We start from the raw sequence: 15,382 nt of genomic DNA on the forward strand, positions 1-15,382 counted from the left end.
AGTCCTGCTCAAGAAGAAGTTAATTTGTTTTTTAATGCAATATGTACATTATGATTATCATTTTAGGACAGAATAATAATGATAATAATAATAATGATAAGCTAATTTTGTACTTTTAAGGTGACAGTATTGTAATTAAATCCATTATTGAGAAAGAAAATCACTACTGAGTGGATTAAATATCTCTCAACAATTTACGTTGCAGTGTACCACTTTACAATGTACTCTCAGGTGTGAATTTGTAATGAAGCTCTGTATTGTTTATTCACTCTGTGATTCACCCTTAAATATTGTTTCTCTCCAGCTCCTGGCCTTTCTTCAGGGCTTGTTTACATTCTACCATGAAGGATATGAGCTGGCTCATGAATTTGAGCCATACAAACAGCAGCTCCAGTTCAACCTACAGAACGTAAGTCTCAACACCTCGGGGGTTGTACACAAAGGCAACCAGCCACGTAATCAGATTCTGCAGCTTATCATACCCCGACATAACAAGCAGAGTTTTCACAAATGGATAGCTATGTGATTAAATGAGATTCTTCGCTGCGCAGAGGATCAATATTTTTCAGTTTTGTATTGCAGGCAGTTACTGCAGGCCATTTAATGGTACTGTGTCAAAAAAAAAAAAAAAAAGTTCGGGAGTAAAACTACAGCTGCTGCCGTGCCCCCTCTTTCCATCACTGTGACCTTACCACTTGCAGCCTGAGGGCCCAAATTTCTCTTTGACCTGAAATGTCAGCACCATTGCCCTGACAATTTCCACTCCGTAACCCTCTCTGTGTCTTCAGATGCAGAGAGCTCTAATAGGAGCGGGAAAAGGTGAGGCTGTCTCAGCATCTCACTTGTAGGGGAAATGAAACAGCCTCATTCTGACCCTTTGACTCCAAAAAAGCGGATTCCTGGGAGCATTAACTAATGATTCTCTGTCCAAATTTTGGATCACATGAAGTGCATTCTTCCAATATTAAAATAACGTATTTGAAGATGCTGTGTCTGTATTTCCAAAAGGTTTCTCCAATGTGTAAGTTATTCTTCTCCCCAGGTGTTCTCATGCAGCTGCACAAATATGAAGCATTTGTCAGATGTTTGACATTTTTCCTTAATTTGTTTCAGTCTTGATGTAAACAAAGTCATATTTTTGAGATGCGAAATGGCAGAAAAAAATGTAGATACACAAGACTTCCTTTGAAATGCAATTATAATCCTTTCCTGCATTTTCTGCACAGACACGGAACAACTTTGTGAGCACCAAGCAGGAAGTGGAGAAGCTGATGAAGAGGATAAGATCTGCAGATCAGGACTATAAACCCCCAGGCCAGTGGACGATGGAAGGCTTCCTGTACGTCCAGGAGAAACGTGAGTCTTTGTAGCTGGGCTCCCAGCTAGCCAGCCTAGGCCCCCTCACACTCTCCCCCCCGCCTCGCATATAAGTGCATGGTTTTACATCCATCACCATAAACATGTCTTGAGTTCTCCCAGGCCTCTGCAGAAAAGATCTCACACACACAGAGCTCATAATTCATCCTGTTTACCGATTCACTTTGATGTGCTCTCAAACAAGGGGGGAGATGCCCAAATGGTAGATTTTTATCAGCAGTGATAAACAACTTTTGATTTATCACACTATAATTGCAAATTGATTTTCAGATGTCTTTCCAGAAGCTCTGTGATTCAGAGAAAAAAATATTTTGGCTCAACCTCCATTTTCCTCTATATTTACTTTTCTGTCTTAGGTCCTCTGGGATGCACTTGGATACGTCACTACTGCACATATGAGAAAGGCAGCAAGACCTTCAGCATGAGCAACACTGAAAATAAGTCTGCCGGGAAACAGGTAGTTTTATTTAATTTGACTTTTTTTCCTCCTATTTTTGGTAGTTTAGTTTAGGTTCAGTTTTTTCCCATTTAGTTGTACATACAAATAAAAAGCTGCGACTGAGCAAGTATAATCTGTGTGGGTGAAACAAAGACCCCCCCTGAGGCTCATAAGAATGTCTCTACCCAGAGGAGAAAAAAAGTCACGATGACAGAACTGCGAATTGGGCACAGAAAACAAAAAGACTTGACAAAGACGGACAAAAATGGTTCAAAGATAACGAAATCCACAAATAGCAAGAAAGACCTCAAGGAAAGGAAGTAAACTTTTGACAGAGAGTTTGGGTGCCTTGTTTTGTACACAATCGACTGAACAGATCCATCTGATTTATAAACATTTACGAATAAGGGAAAACTTATTTCAGACTTTGTGTATTAGATCAACTGCCATCCAAGTTTTTGCATGCACTAATAGGATGATCATATTCCAGGTATAACACTTCTGTAGACATTTGCATATCATTACAAGGTATATGTGTATTACAATTTCTGTCATTTTCCATCCCAACTTATATTTATAAATGTATGCTGTGTTTATTTTTAGAATGGTCTCGTCCTGAACCAGCCAGAGATGTTCAAACTCAAGTCCTGCATTCGGAGGAAAACCGATTCCATTGACAAGCGTTTCTGCTTTGATATTGAAGTGGTGGAGAGGTCTGTGACTTTCTGAATCATCTACATGTTTGTCAAAAATGTCTTTTCACTTACATGGACTGAAAACATACAAATAAGCATGATATTTAGAGGGACAGTTCACCCCAAATACGAAAATACATATTTTTTTCTCTTACCTGTAGAGCTATTTATCCATCTAGATTGTTTTGCTGTGAGCTGCTGAGTTTTGGAGATATCGGGCTTGGAGATGTCTTCCTTTTCTTTAATATAATAGAACTAGATGGCACTCAAAAAATACATTTGAAAAAGTCAACAGCAATGTCTGTTTCCAGGAATCAATCAATGCCGGTTACTACAGATAATAAACATATCACAACACAGAAGGAGCGGTGCATCCACTCACTGACAAGAGGCTCATGCTTGTAACAGGGCAGGATGTAAACATTAATGGCTTCTTTTTTGGCAGTGCTGTAACAACAGTTAGCCTAGTTAGCTTTGTTAGCTAGCCTCTCATCCATGGACAGATGCATGTAGTAGTTGTAGTTCGGTTGACAAAAAATAGTTCCAACATGAAACTGCTCACGACAAGGTCTGTGGATTATCTTGAGTAACCAGGTCATGATTTCTATAAACAGAATGTCAAATGTATTTTAATGGTGCTTTGAGTACCACAAACTGAGTATATTTTGATTATAATCGAGAGAAGGCGGACATCTCTATAGCAGATATCTTCCAAATTTGGCAACTCACACGAAAACAATCTGTATGGATAAATAGCACTACAGGTAAGAGGAAAAATATTTATTTTTGATTTTGAGGGGAACTGTCCTTTAACACTATTACCCCTACCTCTAACATATCAACATTTGACAGGCAGAGCATTTAAAGAATTCAATTAGTAAAAACATCACACATCACCATTTTATATATTAGCTAGTCTATCAAAGCAAAAGTCAGCCACATGGGAATAGTGGTAAAATCATGCAAGACACGGTGCATGTGGGATGTTTTCTTCTCGTACATTTTGAGTTTTATCAAACCCAACTGATACTAGAGATTAACCCAGATTATCATGGGAGTACTCAGCATTGCAAGAGCTGTTCAGGTTTGATTAACATCTTCAGAGAGTCCCTGTTTACCAGTGTTGGATGTTTTCAGCTCTGTTTGTGTCCTGCATGTTCCTCAAGTCCTCTCCCTCCTAAACTCTTGTTTGTCATGTCCACAACATCCATATTTACACTATTTTTGAACCCATTACGTCTTTTCTCTGTGTTCATGTCAATGTAGAAATGACATCTATCGTGGAACTCTTTTCAGACCGCTTCAGTTTTTCTGTAAAGTCCGGTATGTGAACTGACCAGTGCTGCCCTTTCAGAGCAGTTGCATGTGCTGCATGTGTGCTGCTAATCATATCGTGCACTCAATCTCAAATCTAAGCCTTCTAAAGAAATACTGTTTACCTCTTACCACCTCACTAAATCACAATCATCTCTTGGTCAATATGGGCTAAAGGACACAGACATATTCTTAAATTATTCATACTTGTCTGCAATTACTCAAGTAGTATATTGATTTGTGTTTTTCTGAGAATCAAATAACAACATTGTCGCTCTTGAGAAGTCTGAAATCTTTAGCTGTATGGAAACATTCATAACTGATTTGTATTTAATTTTGTGCGGGGGATTTGGATAAGGAATTGCCCAAAGATTAAACACATTGGCTGTGCGCTGATTAACAGTGGCTGAATCAATTGATCAGGTCGTACATCATGAGAGCTTGATAGGAGGTCATTATTGTGATGTGAATTTCAGAACATAGAGTTAACTCATGGCTGTGCATTACTCAGAGCTGCAACTATCAATTATATTCTTGATTAATTGATTACTTGTTAAGTCAGAAAATGTTGAAAAATGTAAATCAAAAGCCCAAAAAGACACCTTCAAATGTCTTGTTTTGTCCACAACCCGAAGATATTCAGCTTACTGTCCTAGAAGAGTTAAGAAACCAGTAAATAGTTACATTTAAGAAGCTGTAAACAGAGGATGTGGGCTTTTTTATTTATTTTTTTTATTGCTCAAATAATTAATCGGTTATTAAAATAGCTGAGGATTAATTTAATACCTGACATCTAATCAATTAATCATTGCAGCTCGAGCGTTATTGTTGCACGGCACCAGCAGGGCCAGCACTGCTCACCCTTACTGCGTGTTGCTGAGCTTGGACAATAACTGCAGTTTATTTGCAGGACAACTCATTTATCATAAACAACGATGCCCCAGGGTGCTTGTTCCAACCACAAGGACAATGTGGTTCACGCTCCAGTCAGCTTCAAGCTCATCTATTCATCCTCATTATAATAAACATGCTGTTACACCTATAGCCTATAACCTCACGTTTAAAGGGCTGGTTCGCCCAAATTACTAAAGATAGTTTTTCTTTATTTGCCCAGATTTTGAGATATCCATCTCTGAAAACGTTTCCTCCACCACAATGAATAGACTTTAATTTGTGGTGCTCAAAGGAACAAAAAATGTTATTTAAAAAATTCAACAGCAACATGTCTTTCTAGGAAGTGAATAATCCACAGACTTCACCATCAACGGTTTTCATAGGGACTTCAGCAAAAGCACTTCCAAAGAATGCTGATAACGTGAATTAGATTAACAGGAAAGAGATGTTGCTGATTCTGTTAAATTTTTCAATGTTGTGACCATCAAAAATGAAATTTCTTCCACCTCCACTGGTTTGGGCTCGTATCTCAAAACCTGGTCAAATAAATCCAAAACCATCTGCACGGTGAGAAACCCCTTGAGGTGAGATTACAAAAAAATTAATTTGGTTGATATTAATCGCAACACATGCAACTTGACATGGCTCCATGCTAGTACTAACTATCACTACTGGGTGGGGTTTGGTTTTGTTTGCTATCATCACATAATTGTATCATGACATCCCTAAGCAGTGCTGTGTATCGACTGCAGATATAGCTCAGACCAGTGCAAAGCTATGTAGCACACAGTGAGGTGAGACATGACACATAATAACAGCTGTGCTGTAGAACACAGATGAGATGAAGGTGTATGCATGTTGGGTGCAAAAAAAGTGAATCACTCTAATATTAAGCACATGTAGCATTTAATTGGTGGTGGAATGTGAAGCACTGAGCCAACCGAGGGCATAGTTTGAAGTCAAGCATTTGCACATGAGCTATTTTAGTCACACTAGTCCTTTTATAGTGGTCTCAGCCAGTGTAAACACGGTCTGTCCAGGGGCCCCAAGGCAATGAGATCAGACTGAGACCAGCTTTTCTCTGATATCTTTCCAGACATGGCGTTATGACACTGCAGGCACTGTCAGAGTCCAACAGAAGACTGTGGCTGGAGGCCATGGATGGCAAGGAGCCGGTGAGGAGCTCTGGCTGTTTGGCTGGGATGGTTTTTAGTAGTTTCTTTGACAAGAAAACAATACTGGGACTGAATTATTGGTCACCGGCACCCTCCTCTGGTGTGTTCAGGCTAAGTCTTTTGAAGAAAAGATGACCTCACCATCAACTTGTCTAATAATAGAACAGTCTACTTAAAGCAAAGAAACTCTGGGAAAACTGTGTGACAGAAATCTCTTCTTTCTGGGACTTAACCAAATGTTTCCTCAACTTGATTATGATTTTTGTAAACTTTCTCCAGATTTACAACCTGCCAGCCATACTAAGCAAAAAGGAAGAGAGTAAGTCTGTTTTTTTTTTGTTTTTTTTATCTTTAAACCCCTTTCATCATTCAATTGCATACATTTTGCTTTGTAACACTTGGAATAAAACCCCAACACACACATATCCTCCATCACCTATAGCTGTATCTGTTCATTAACACAATTACTTGACATACACCCACTCAGCTGACATCCCAGAGCCTTCCAGCACAAGGGCTGTATCTTATTAGTCGAAGCAAAAACATAGGGGAGTGCTTATTATTCCTGTGTGGTGCGCAGTTAACCGACAGTAATTGATGTGTCAACCTTATTCTCATGTTGTATTACAGCATTTCTTAATGAAGCGGGCTTTAACTTTGTAAGGAAATGCATTGACCTGGTGGAGACAAGAGGTGAGGCATTTAAATCTCTCAGCTTTCATTTGTCAAATGACCTTAGTGCAGCCCGGCTGTGATTATGAATAACAATGTGCTTCATTCATTAGTGGCCGTGCTGACACGTTGCATTGACATACGTAATTCTTAACTGAACAGAAAATCTTTGTTCTTTGTTGCAATTCCTGAATTTCCTTTTTCATTGCCATGCAGGCATAAATACAATGGGACTGTACAGAATTGGAGGGGTCAACTCCAAAGTACAGAAGCTGATGACCACTGTCTTTTGTAAGTAGCCTTAAAATGAGGGAAAAAACTCTGTAAAAAAGCTCAGTAGAATGGAAAGTACTAATGAAATCTGTGTTCAAGAGACTGGAGCCAAAGTATTATCAGTGTTTATCAAGCTTGGACTAAAGTTATTTTTCTGCCCTGAGGATATTTCTTAACAATATTCTCATGTGTCATGGAGCAAAACTAACCTAAATAGATAATTCTCTGATTTCCAAATGCATAAATGACCACTTTCTCTTTCTATTGCTTGTCAAGGTTTCATATATGAAACAACCATCTCAGGTTGAATTTGTGTGAGCCTGCAGAGTGAGGGAAGAGGTCCTCCTAGTGGTATGACAGTGTAACAGCCATCTGGCCTCATATTACTTTGTCATTACCTTATTAGATGAACCAGGGTAATCCTGTTAGCATACATTTCATACATTTGAACAGGAAATGTCTAAATGATTTATTAAAGGCTCTCTAAAGCTTGATCTCCATCTCTGTAAGACACCACACATGTACGCCTGTGAACAGTCCATAATTTTAAAGCTCATTTAAGCAACCTGGCAGGTCATGTCAGGTTGTATTGGTTTCTTCGGTCAGTTTACAGCTTGCTCATTGTGGTGATATAAAAATAAAATGTGTTTCCAATAGCATCCAAGGCACCAGTGGATATGGACCTGGATCCAGAGACGTGGGACAACAAAACTATCACCAGCGGTCTGAAGAATTACCTCAGGTCAGCTCGCCCCACCAGCTGTGTATCTTTAGCTGTCAGGAATCATAATTACCTCCATAATGCCTCTTTGAACACCTCCATGTGTTAGTCACACATTCAGAGCTACCAGTGACTCACAAAGGAAAGGTGGCTGCATTCAGAAGACCAATGTCACTGGAGAAATAAATGGTAACGGTTCTTTTTATTCACCAGATGTCTCTCTGAGCCTCTAATGACCTTCAAGCTCCACAAAGATTTTATCATGGCTGTCAGTAAGTTGTGAAAAGTTACTAACCGCTATAATATAATAGATATTTTACCAACTGCTCCATTTCATTTTATTATTAAACATGAAAGGGAGATTTTTAAAGTGAGCAGAGCTTGGTCAAATTCAAAACATACACCACTGGTGATTCCTATGTTGACTGTATAAATGATTTTAATCAAAGATGTATATGAGTAAATTGTATTTGTGTCAGAAGATAGCACATTTGCATTTGAAAGTGAGATAGCATTATGGGCACTGCATACAGGCACTGACAGTAGGGATCTGAAATGAGCAAAGATTGAACCAATTAAATTGGCTTTCCATCTCAGAAAATACACTCATGCCATGTGCATCACGTAGCTCTCATATTATGTTAAATTGAGAAGTTAAATTGGTTTAATATGTGCTAATATGTGTTAATCATTTTCTTATTTCTACACCTCTGGATATAGTGTCAAAAGTCAATAATTGGCAGCTTTGCCGTTTCTGTTCAAGTATATGAGCCTCTTGATCATCTTATATCCATTTGCCCTTCCTTAGAGTCAGATGACCAGAACTACAGGGTGTGTGCTGTCCATGCTCTGGTTCACAAGCTGCCAGACAGGAACAAGGAAATGCTGGAGCTACTAATAAAACACCTTGTCACGTACGTGTTCAAGTAATGAGCCTTTAAAAAAGGAACAGCTCTATGAGAGGAGATAGAAATTGCTGAGACTGATTAAATTGTCATCACAGTGCGGGGACACCTTAATGTATTTGCAGGTGTCTCTAAAACTGTCAGAGTTTGATAAATAACAACACTGTCAACACCTGGTTAAGAGTTTCCATTATGGGTGTATCAGCAGAAAACAGCATCTTACACGTCTCTTCTACATGCAGAGTTTCCACACAAAACCAGTCGAACCTGATGACAGTTTCCAACCTGGGTGTCATCTTCGGGCCCACGCTGATGCGGTCACAAGAGGAAACTGTGGCCGCCATGATGAACATCAAGTTCCAGAACATTGTGGTGGAAATTCTCATTGAGAACTTCGTCAAGGTAATTTATTGTTTAGCTTTGGATGTACAATATGCTTTTAATTTTACCTGCATCATTAAACCCATTTAATTCTTACTTTTATAAGTAGTTTTTATCCTAACATCGTTCAACACAAGCAAAAACAGATTTGTGGCCACATTTTTTTTAAGTCTGGCAAAAAAAAGCTTGACACTGCATGAAGACAATATTTATAGTGTCTTCTATCGTGATATATGTAACTTCATATTGTATTATTGATATACTATATGTTTTGTTATATTGTATTTTCTGGAAACCTCCTCTGATACCTCTGATTAAGCACTGTAGCATTGTGTTGGATGCAAGGCTTACTTGGACCAAACACATTGATAATATTGTGACTAAAATGGTTAAGAGCATTGTCGTTACTGGGAAATATTCTAGGTACATAACATCAAGCACTCTCCACCGTGTGATCTAAGCTTTAGTTTTGTTACACCCGAGGACTGTCCAGTCATTTGGCTAAGAAAAACTAACTAAAATAAAAAGAAATCTGTCATGGCTTCCAGTCTTCTGATCTTCTTCATGAATGTCTTAAATAGCAAGAAACCACAGTATTTTTCTGACCAAGTAGTGCACATGAGAGATAAAGTTACCTATCTGACCAGACCATTACTGCGTTGGACCCTGGTAAGACTGGCTGACATCATAGCGTTAGCTACAGAACCTATAATAAACTAAACTAATGAAGAAACCTTTGACACGTTTTTGGAGACCCAGTTTGAATGTTCATACCTCAGGTTGTATTATACCTTGCTGCAGGTTTAATGCAACAAGATATACAAAAAGATAGCTCATTGGTATTAAATCTTTTGCTCAGTCTCTGATGGTCTCACACTATAGATCGTAATTTCATCCAACTCCAAACTGGGTAGTGAGTGTCTTCAAATATTTTTATAACAAACTTTAAAAACACAGTTTAAATACCAGTCTGTATTGGTAAATACACAGATTGTGTAATTGTGTTGAGTGATCAGTGCTCCTTTCGCGACCTGCAGATCTTTCACCAGCCTCCGGATCCCAATGTGCCTCTGCCCCAACCCCAGAGTCGGCCTGGCTCTCGCAGGAGTAGGGCCATCTGTCTGTCCACGGGGCCCAGGAAGCCCCGCAGCCTCTACACCCCAACACTTTGCCTGGCAGATGCAGAAAGTGAGTACCAAAGCAGTGATTACCACCACAGGTCATCACACCACAATGTCTCAAAACCTGTTGGTGGCCTTTAATATCAATCAGACACCTGCACACGCTGTTTCACAACATTTCTGTGAGAGTCACCTCATATTTGCTGGTTATTTTTTCAAGTATTTTAAAATGAAAAGCCAGTATAACCCTTTCAAATGAGTGTTATCTCTCCAGAGAAATGTTTTTTTATGCTGTTAATAACCATAATTACCTCCTCATTCAGCAGGTTTTAATGAGGGCCTTGTATGCCTCTTCTCTGGTCCCTGCATAGGTGACACTTTTAGCAGCAGTCCAGGCAGCACCCCCATGGGCAGCATGGAGTCTTTGTCCTCCCACTCCTCTGAGCAGAATACCTCCTCCAAAACAGCTTCCTCTGCTCCAGTCAAGGACAAGTCGCTCCTGGATCTCCACCGTACGCCATCACAGCTCTTAAATGGCCCCAGGAGCACCGTATGTATCAGCAGTCCAGAGTCCAGCTCCAAGGAGGATGCAGGGCGTACAGATGGAGAGTCAGAGGATGCTCTCAGCCTGTCCTCTGTCAGCACCGCACCCAGGCTGTCTCCTGCCCCCAAAAAAGCCCCCCACTGCCGCATTGACCTCAGGCCAGCACTGCTGAGCCGCTCACCTGCTCCCTCTCTGAAATCACTGCATATATCTGAAGGTAGTATAATCATCAAGTAATCCAGTTTAGGCTTGCCTGTCATCAGATCATTGATTTTGTTTCCCTTGCAGTAATGAAGTGGAAAGAAACCTCATGAAAGTGTCATTTTCAGGACAGAATTCATAAACTGGATAGTGTTATTGTCATAACTTATTCCTCCCGGACTCTCACTACTTCCAAAGACATTCAGCACACAGTTGACATAAGCGTTATATAAACAGCAGCGTTCAAATGTTATTTACTTGGCTCATTTCCTGAATTAGTTTGTGCAGAGTTTGAGCTGTTTTAGTATCAAACTTTCGTGTCTTGGTGTCATTTACATGGAGACAGGAGTTATTATTTGTATGTCTCCCTCAAGGCCGCAGGAGCTGCTCTGGATCTGTCCAAAGTCTGTCAACACTGGAGCCCAAAGAGAGTTTAAAGCCTGGTGAGCACCCAGACCTTCCGCCAAAACAAGTGATCCGCCGCAGGATGAACACCTCAGTTACCAACGGCTACCAAAGACCTGGCTCAGTGTAAGGGGTTTTTAAAAAGCTAATCATTTTGCTCATTATAACCTGCTGTCCTGTTGAAGTCTGGTGTCTCGCTGTGTTCACTGGGAGGCAGATGAGCCAGGTTAGCTGAGCCCAATGGCCCACAGTGACTCCACCCCTGATGAGAGGTTGCAAACCAGGCAGAGTCCAGTCAGCTAAAAGAGACACTAGCTCCACGGCTAACTGAGATAATTAGCTTACAGCAGCTAACTACAGCCAAAGATAACTCACATAAGGAGCAGTTGTGACTTACTCTGTTAATATGCAATATGATATATTATTATTATACTGGCTATATTTTACAAAATTCACCTTTTACATCAATTCTGTTAATGAAATAATAGTAGTTATCTATCAAGCAAAAATGCTCTGAGAAAATGTAAAGACATTTTTGACAAAAGCGATTCATTGATTATTCAAAACCAACAACTGGCAGATTAATTAATTATGAAAATAACATTTGGTGCTGTCCTCTCATCCCTGTGCATGTATGTGTGCAGTTGCATGCACCCCCACGGAATAACTACAAGTCAACAACATTTCTTTCCGTCTTCCTCCGTCTCTTTGTCTCTCCCCTCTGAGTCATCAGCCTCGTCTACATATGAGCAGTGAGCATTGAGAGGTCTCTAAGATCAGATGAGTATGTGTTGGAGATTTATGTCTTTTCCTCTCTGGTGGGAGAGCTGGCTTTAATTACGCTCTGCCTGCTCTGGGGTTGATGTGACCCAGCAGCAGCAGTCTGCACTCGTTCTCTCGGGACAAACAGATTGTTTGACTTGTCATGTCTGAGAAGCCAGTCACACGGTCTCTCAAGTAGTTTCCTTGTACAGAACCCACCCAGCTTGCCCTAGGCTCTGTTGTCCCCTTGACTCCGAGGTTGTTGCGTGCGGGGTCAAGTGCAGCCTTGTTATATAGTTTAATTCAATTCTGCGCTGTGCTGAAGCTGAGTCCACCCAGAGGAAGGAAACCTCCCGTATTGTGTCGTTGCGCCTTCCACCTCATTTGAAACAATGAGGAACACTGGTGGGGCCAAGAGAAAGTGAACAGACTTGTTTTGGTTTAGTTGTAACCTATAGTTTATATTCGATAATTATATATCAAAACTGATTATACTTGTATTTTACTTACGCTGATCATCTGATCACAGGATATGTTTACCAAATCATCACATCATTTACCAAACACTTTGTTTTCCAGCTGTTTATTCTATCCTTTATACAATCAAGTCAAGTGATCGCATCTGTTTTCACGTTGTTTCAGGGTTGCTGCCAGAGCACTGCTTTTTGAAAATGCCTCTTCGCCCCAGTCTGTTCCCGTTGGAAGGTGCCTTACAAATATGACATCATCTACCACAGATTTTCCTAATTAATCCCACTCTGATCTCTGCCATGACATTGCCTGTTTTTGTTGTCTTTGTAGAGATGCCAAGGCGATGTATTCGTGTGAGGCAGAGCACAGCCACGAGCTCAGCTTCCCCCAGGGGGCGCACTTCTCAAACGGTGAGCAGAGACGACACAAGGCAAACATTTTATGCTTCAGCAGACAGTTACTTTGCTGCAGAAGTGCTCAGAACATCACGCATGCCTCCTTGCGTAGGATGTTAGGACATTGGATAGTGTACACAGACAATCTGGTGTGTACTGGCAGCACACAGCTACACTTGGCTAATTCCCAGTGTTATGTGGAGGCATAAAATCATTTTGCTCCCAGCATGACACCCCCTTATGCATTGCTAAACAGCCCCAGGATATTTTATTGCCTCTTGCCTTTTCCATGAAGAGATGACTTGGCCCTCGACCATTGCAGACAGGTCACTGTAACCTAGAGATTGACGGCACCAGTGCCTGTTCCCTGTTAACAGAGCCAGCAGAGCCAGCAGCCAAACGCAAAAACGTCAACAAACGCTCCCTACCACTTACCAGCAGGCAGAGCAGTTTTATTGCTCTCTACATTAACAGGGTTTTCTCTCCCCAGCCTTATTCAGCATATCTGTGCCAGATGGTTGTAGCTGATCATTTTTAAAGCTGTTACCCTTAATTTTGATGCATCTCAGCAATGATTAATCTTGTTGTTTTTGTGGTTTATACAATAAGTAAAGTGAGGCGTCCTGTTTCAAGCATGCTAAAATACTCTGTAGGGACTGACTTTAAAGAGTACCCTGACCCCAAGTTGCTGTCAAGTGTTTGTTTTTTTCTGCCTAAAATCTTTTATCCTTTCTTTTTTTTTCCTTCCACTCACTGAGTCTGAGAAAAATTGTTACCAAATACAGGCTCAGTGATTCTAATCAGGTTACACTTGATCAGTGTTTCTCAAACTGCCACTGCAGCGGGGGCGTGGATGACCGGAAAAAAATATAATTTATGTTGGGAAAATAAACAAACTTGCTGATGGTACCGTCCTGACCTTTATTTCTCTAAAATTCAACTTGAATCCTTTTATATTAGCCATTTCCCCTGATGCTTAATAAAATTTGGGGGGAGGTCTCTATAAGATCAAGAGTCTGCTTCTCTCCTGTCTTCAACTAAAAGATCATTTCTCTTTCTGTTTTTGTCCTGTAGTCTACCGTTCTGTTGAACCAGGCTGGCTCCAGGCAACGTATGAAGGAAGAACAGGTTTAATCCCTGAGAATTATGTTGTCTTCCTCTAACAAACTGGTAAACATTGCATCTTTTTCATGGTATCCATGGAAAAAAAAAAAAAGCACCATGTGGTTGACTGAGTTTTCCTGTTATTGCGGGTGACTGACATTTCTGCAGCAGTAATTGCTTGAACAGACCCAGAAGTACAAAGGCCAAAAATATACCTCCTTTGGTTTGTTTGGAGAATCTGCAGAGATTTAGATGTTAGGAAGAAATAATTATGATATTATTGTTAGATGTAAATATATAATACCCATCGACTGCACTGATGTTTTTAATCCCAGTATTAGCCAACAGAATCACAAAACAATCGCATCCCATTTAACAAGATTTCTTCTCAGAAATATATCATCCTGTAATATCAACACAACAGTTGCTAATGGAAAACTGTAGTCTCATAAACATTTTTTATTAACTGTAATTGAGAAAAAAAACTGTGATTTAAAATAAGGAAACTTGTCTAATCTATTAGAATCTAGTAGAAAAAGCTTAATGGGTTTGCACCTTAACTTTCATGTTTTTATGGCCTGTGATCATTGTTCATCCACTGAAACTGCTCACTGCTGCAGTGCACTTTCTGGATAGCTACACAGTACTATACTGTACTTTAACGCTTATGAGTTCTTCTGAAATTGCTAATCAAAAATATTCACTCCTTGTAACTGTTAATTACTATAAATTATCGCTTCAGATATATGCTGTATGTAAAATTGTGTTTTTATAATGATATGAATGCTATGTTCATGAGGTGGAGCCTTCACCTTCAATACCTGTTGTGGTACTGTAGTCACTGGTACACTGGTGTACTAGTAATGACAGCTAGACATGTATCAGATTATATTATGTTATAGATGCCTTTTAATATTTAATTTTCTGTTACTGTTACAGTAATAAACATTTCAATAGTACAAAGTCAATAATTATCTAAAAAGGTAGCTTCAGTGATACATTTTCAGAAAAAGATAAAAGAAAGAAACTAATCAACAGCCTGTTCACTCCTCAGTTATTACAAAAATGAGAAATTACTCCAAGGTTAAAACTTTCTCTGGTGCCCGAAAATGTATTTGGGAAGGTATTTGAGATATTGCCAAGATCACGATGTTCTTTTCCATTTACATGTTTAAGAATGCAAGGTGGCCTTGATGCCGGGATAACACTCCCTTACAGTCCGAATATGCAGGGGCATATCACGGAAATGATACTCATATCCTGAATATGTAACATTTCGCATCCTTTTTTTTATATGGCAAGCTTGTTTCCTTGCAATCATCTACTGTATCTTGACAGTGCATAAACATGTCTAAAAATAAACAGTGTGATTTATTACAGCTGTGGTCCAACTTCTTTGTCTTGGAATTGTTTTTACATTTTTTTATGTTGATCCACATATTTTAACATTGTGAAATGAGTTTTTTTTTTTAAAAACTTGTTTCTATTTTTTTCTACTGTACTGACTTGAATTAAAACTTTCTGTTACATGCA

The 15,382-nt window shown here is 39.7% G+C and overlaps 1 protein-coding gene across 3 annotated transcripts in view; it reads left to right on the forward strand.

Moving 5' to 3' along the window:
* Window positions 1-15,228, forward strand: part of arhgap42b (Rho GTPase activating protein 42b) — a 69,651-nt gene extending 54,423 nt beyond the window's left edge. The window contains exons 7-25 of one of the 3 annotated variants that reach the window (XM_073485383.1): window positions 305-409; window positions 1,227-1,356; window positions 1,734-1,834; window positions 2,420-2,529; window positions 3,778-3,834; window positions 5,816-5,894; window positions 6,174-6,213; window positions 6,525-6,587; window positions 6,783-6,857; window positions 7,497-7,581; window positions 7,774-7,832; window positions 8,369-8,474; window positions 8,708-8,867; window positions 9,884-10,034; window positions 10,327-10,728; window positions 11,087-11,243; window positions 12,522-12,584; window positions 12,681-12,760; window positions 13,820-15,228. In XM_073485383.1, coding sequence (XP_073341484.1) covers window positions 305-409; window positions 1,227-1,356; window positions 1,734-1,834; window positions 2,420-2,529; window positions 3,778-3,834; window positions 5,816-5,894; window positions 6,174-6,213; window positions 6,525-6,587; window positions 6,783-6,857; window positions 7,497-7,581; window positions 7,774-7,832; window positions 8,369-8,474; window positions 8,708-8,867; window positions 9,884-10,034; window positions 10,327-10,728; window positions 11,087-11,243; window positions 12,522-12,584; window positions 12,681-12,760; window positions 13,820-13,908 — 2,112 coding nt within the window. In that variant the 3' untranslated portion in view covers window positions 13,909-15,228. The remainder of the gene's footprint in view (window positions 1-304; window positions 410-1,226; window positions 1,357-1,733; window positions 1,835-2,419; window positions 2,530-3,777; window positions 3,835-5,815; window positions 5,895-6,173; window positions 6,214-6,524; window positions 6,588-6,782; window positions 6,858-7,496; window positions 7,582-7,773; window positions 7,833-8,368; window positions 8,475-8,707; window positions 8,868-9,883; window positions 10,035-10,326; window positions 10,729-11,086; window positions 11,244-12,521; window positions 12,585-12,680; window positions 12,761-13,819) is intronic. The other 2 variants (XM_073485390.1, XM_073485396.1) reach the window with 2 other exon arrangements.
* Window positions 15,229-15,382: the final 154 nt, after the last annotated feature.

This window comes from Pagrus major, chromosome 2 (genome assembly GCF_040436345.1).
Source record: "Pagrus major chromosome 2, Pma_NU_1.0".
Taxonomy (NCBI): domain Eukaryota; kingdom Metazoa; phylum Chordata; class Actinopteri; order Spariformes; family Sparidae; genus Pagrus; species Pagrus major.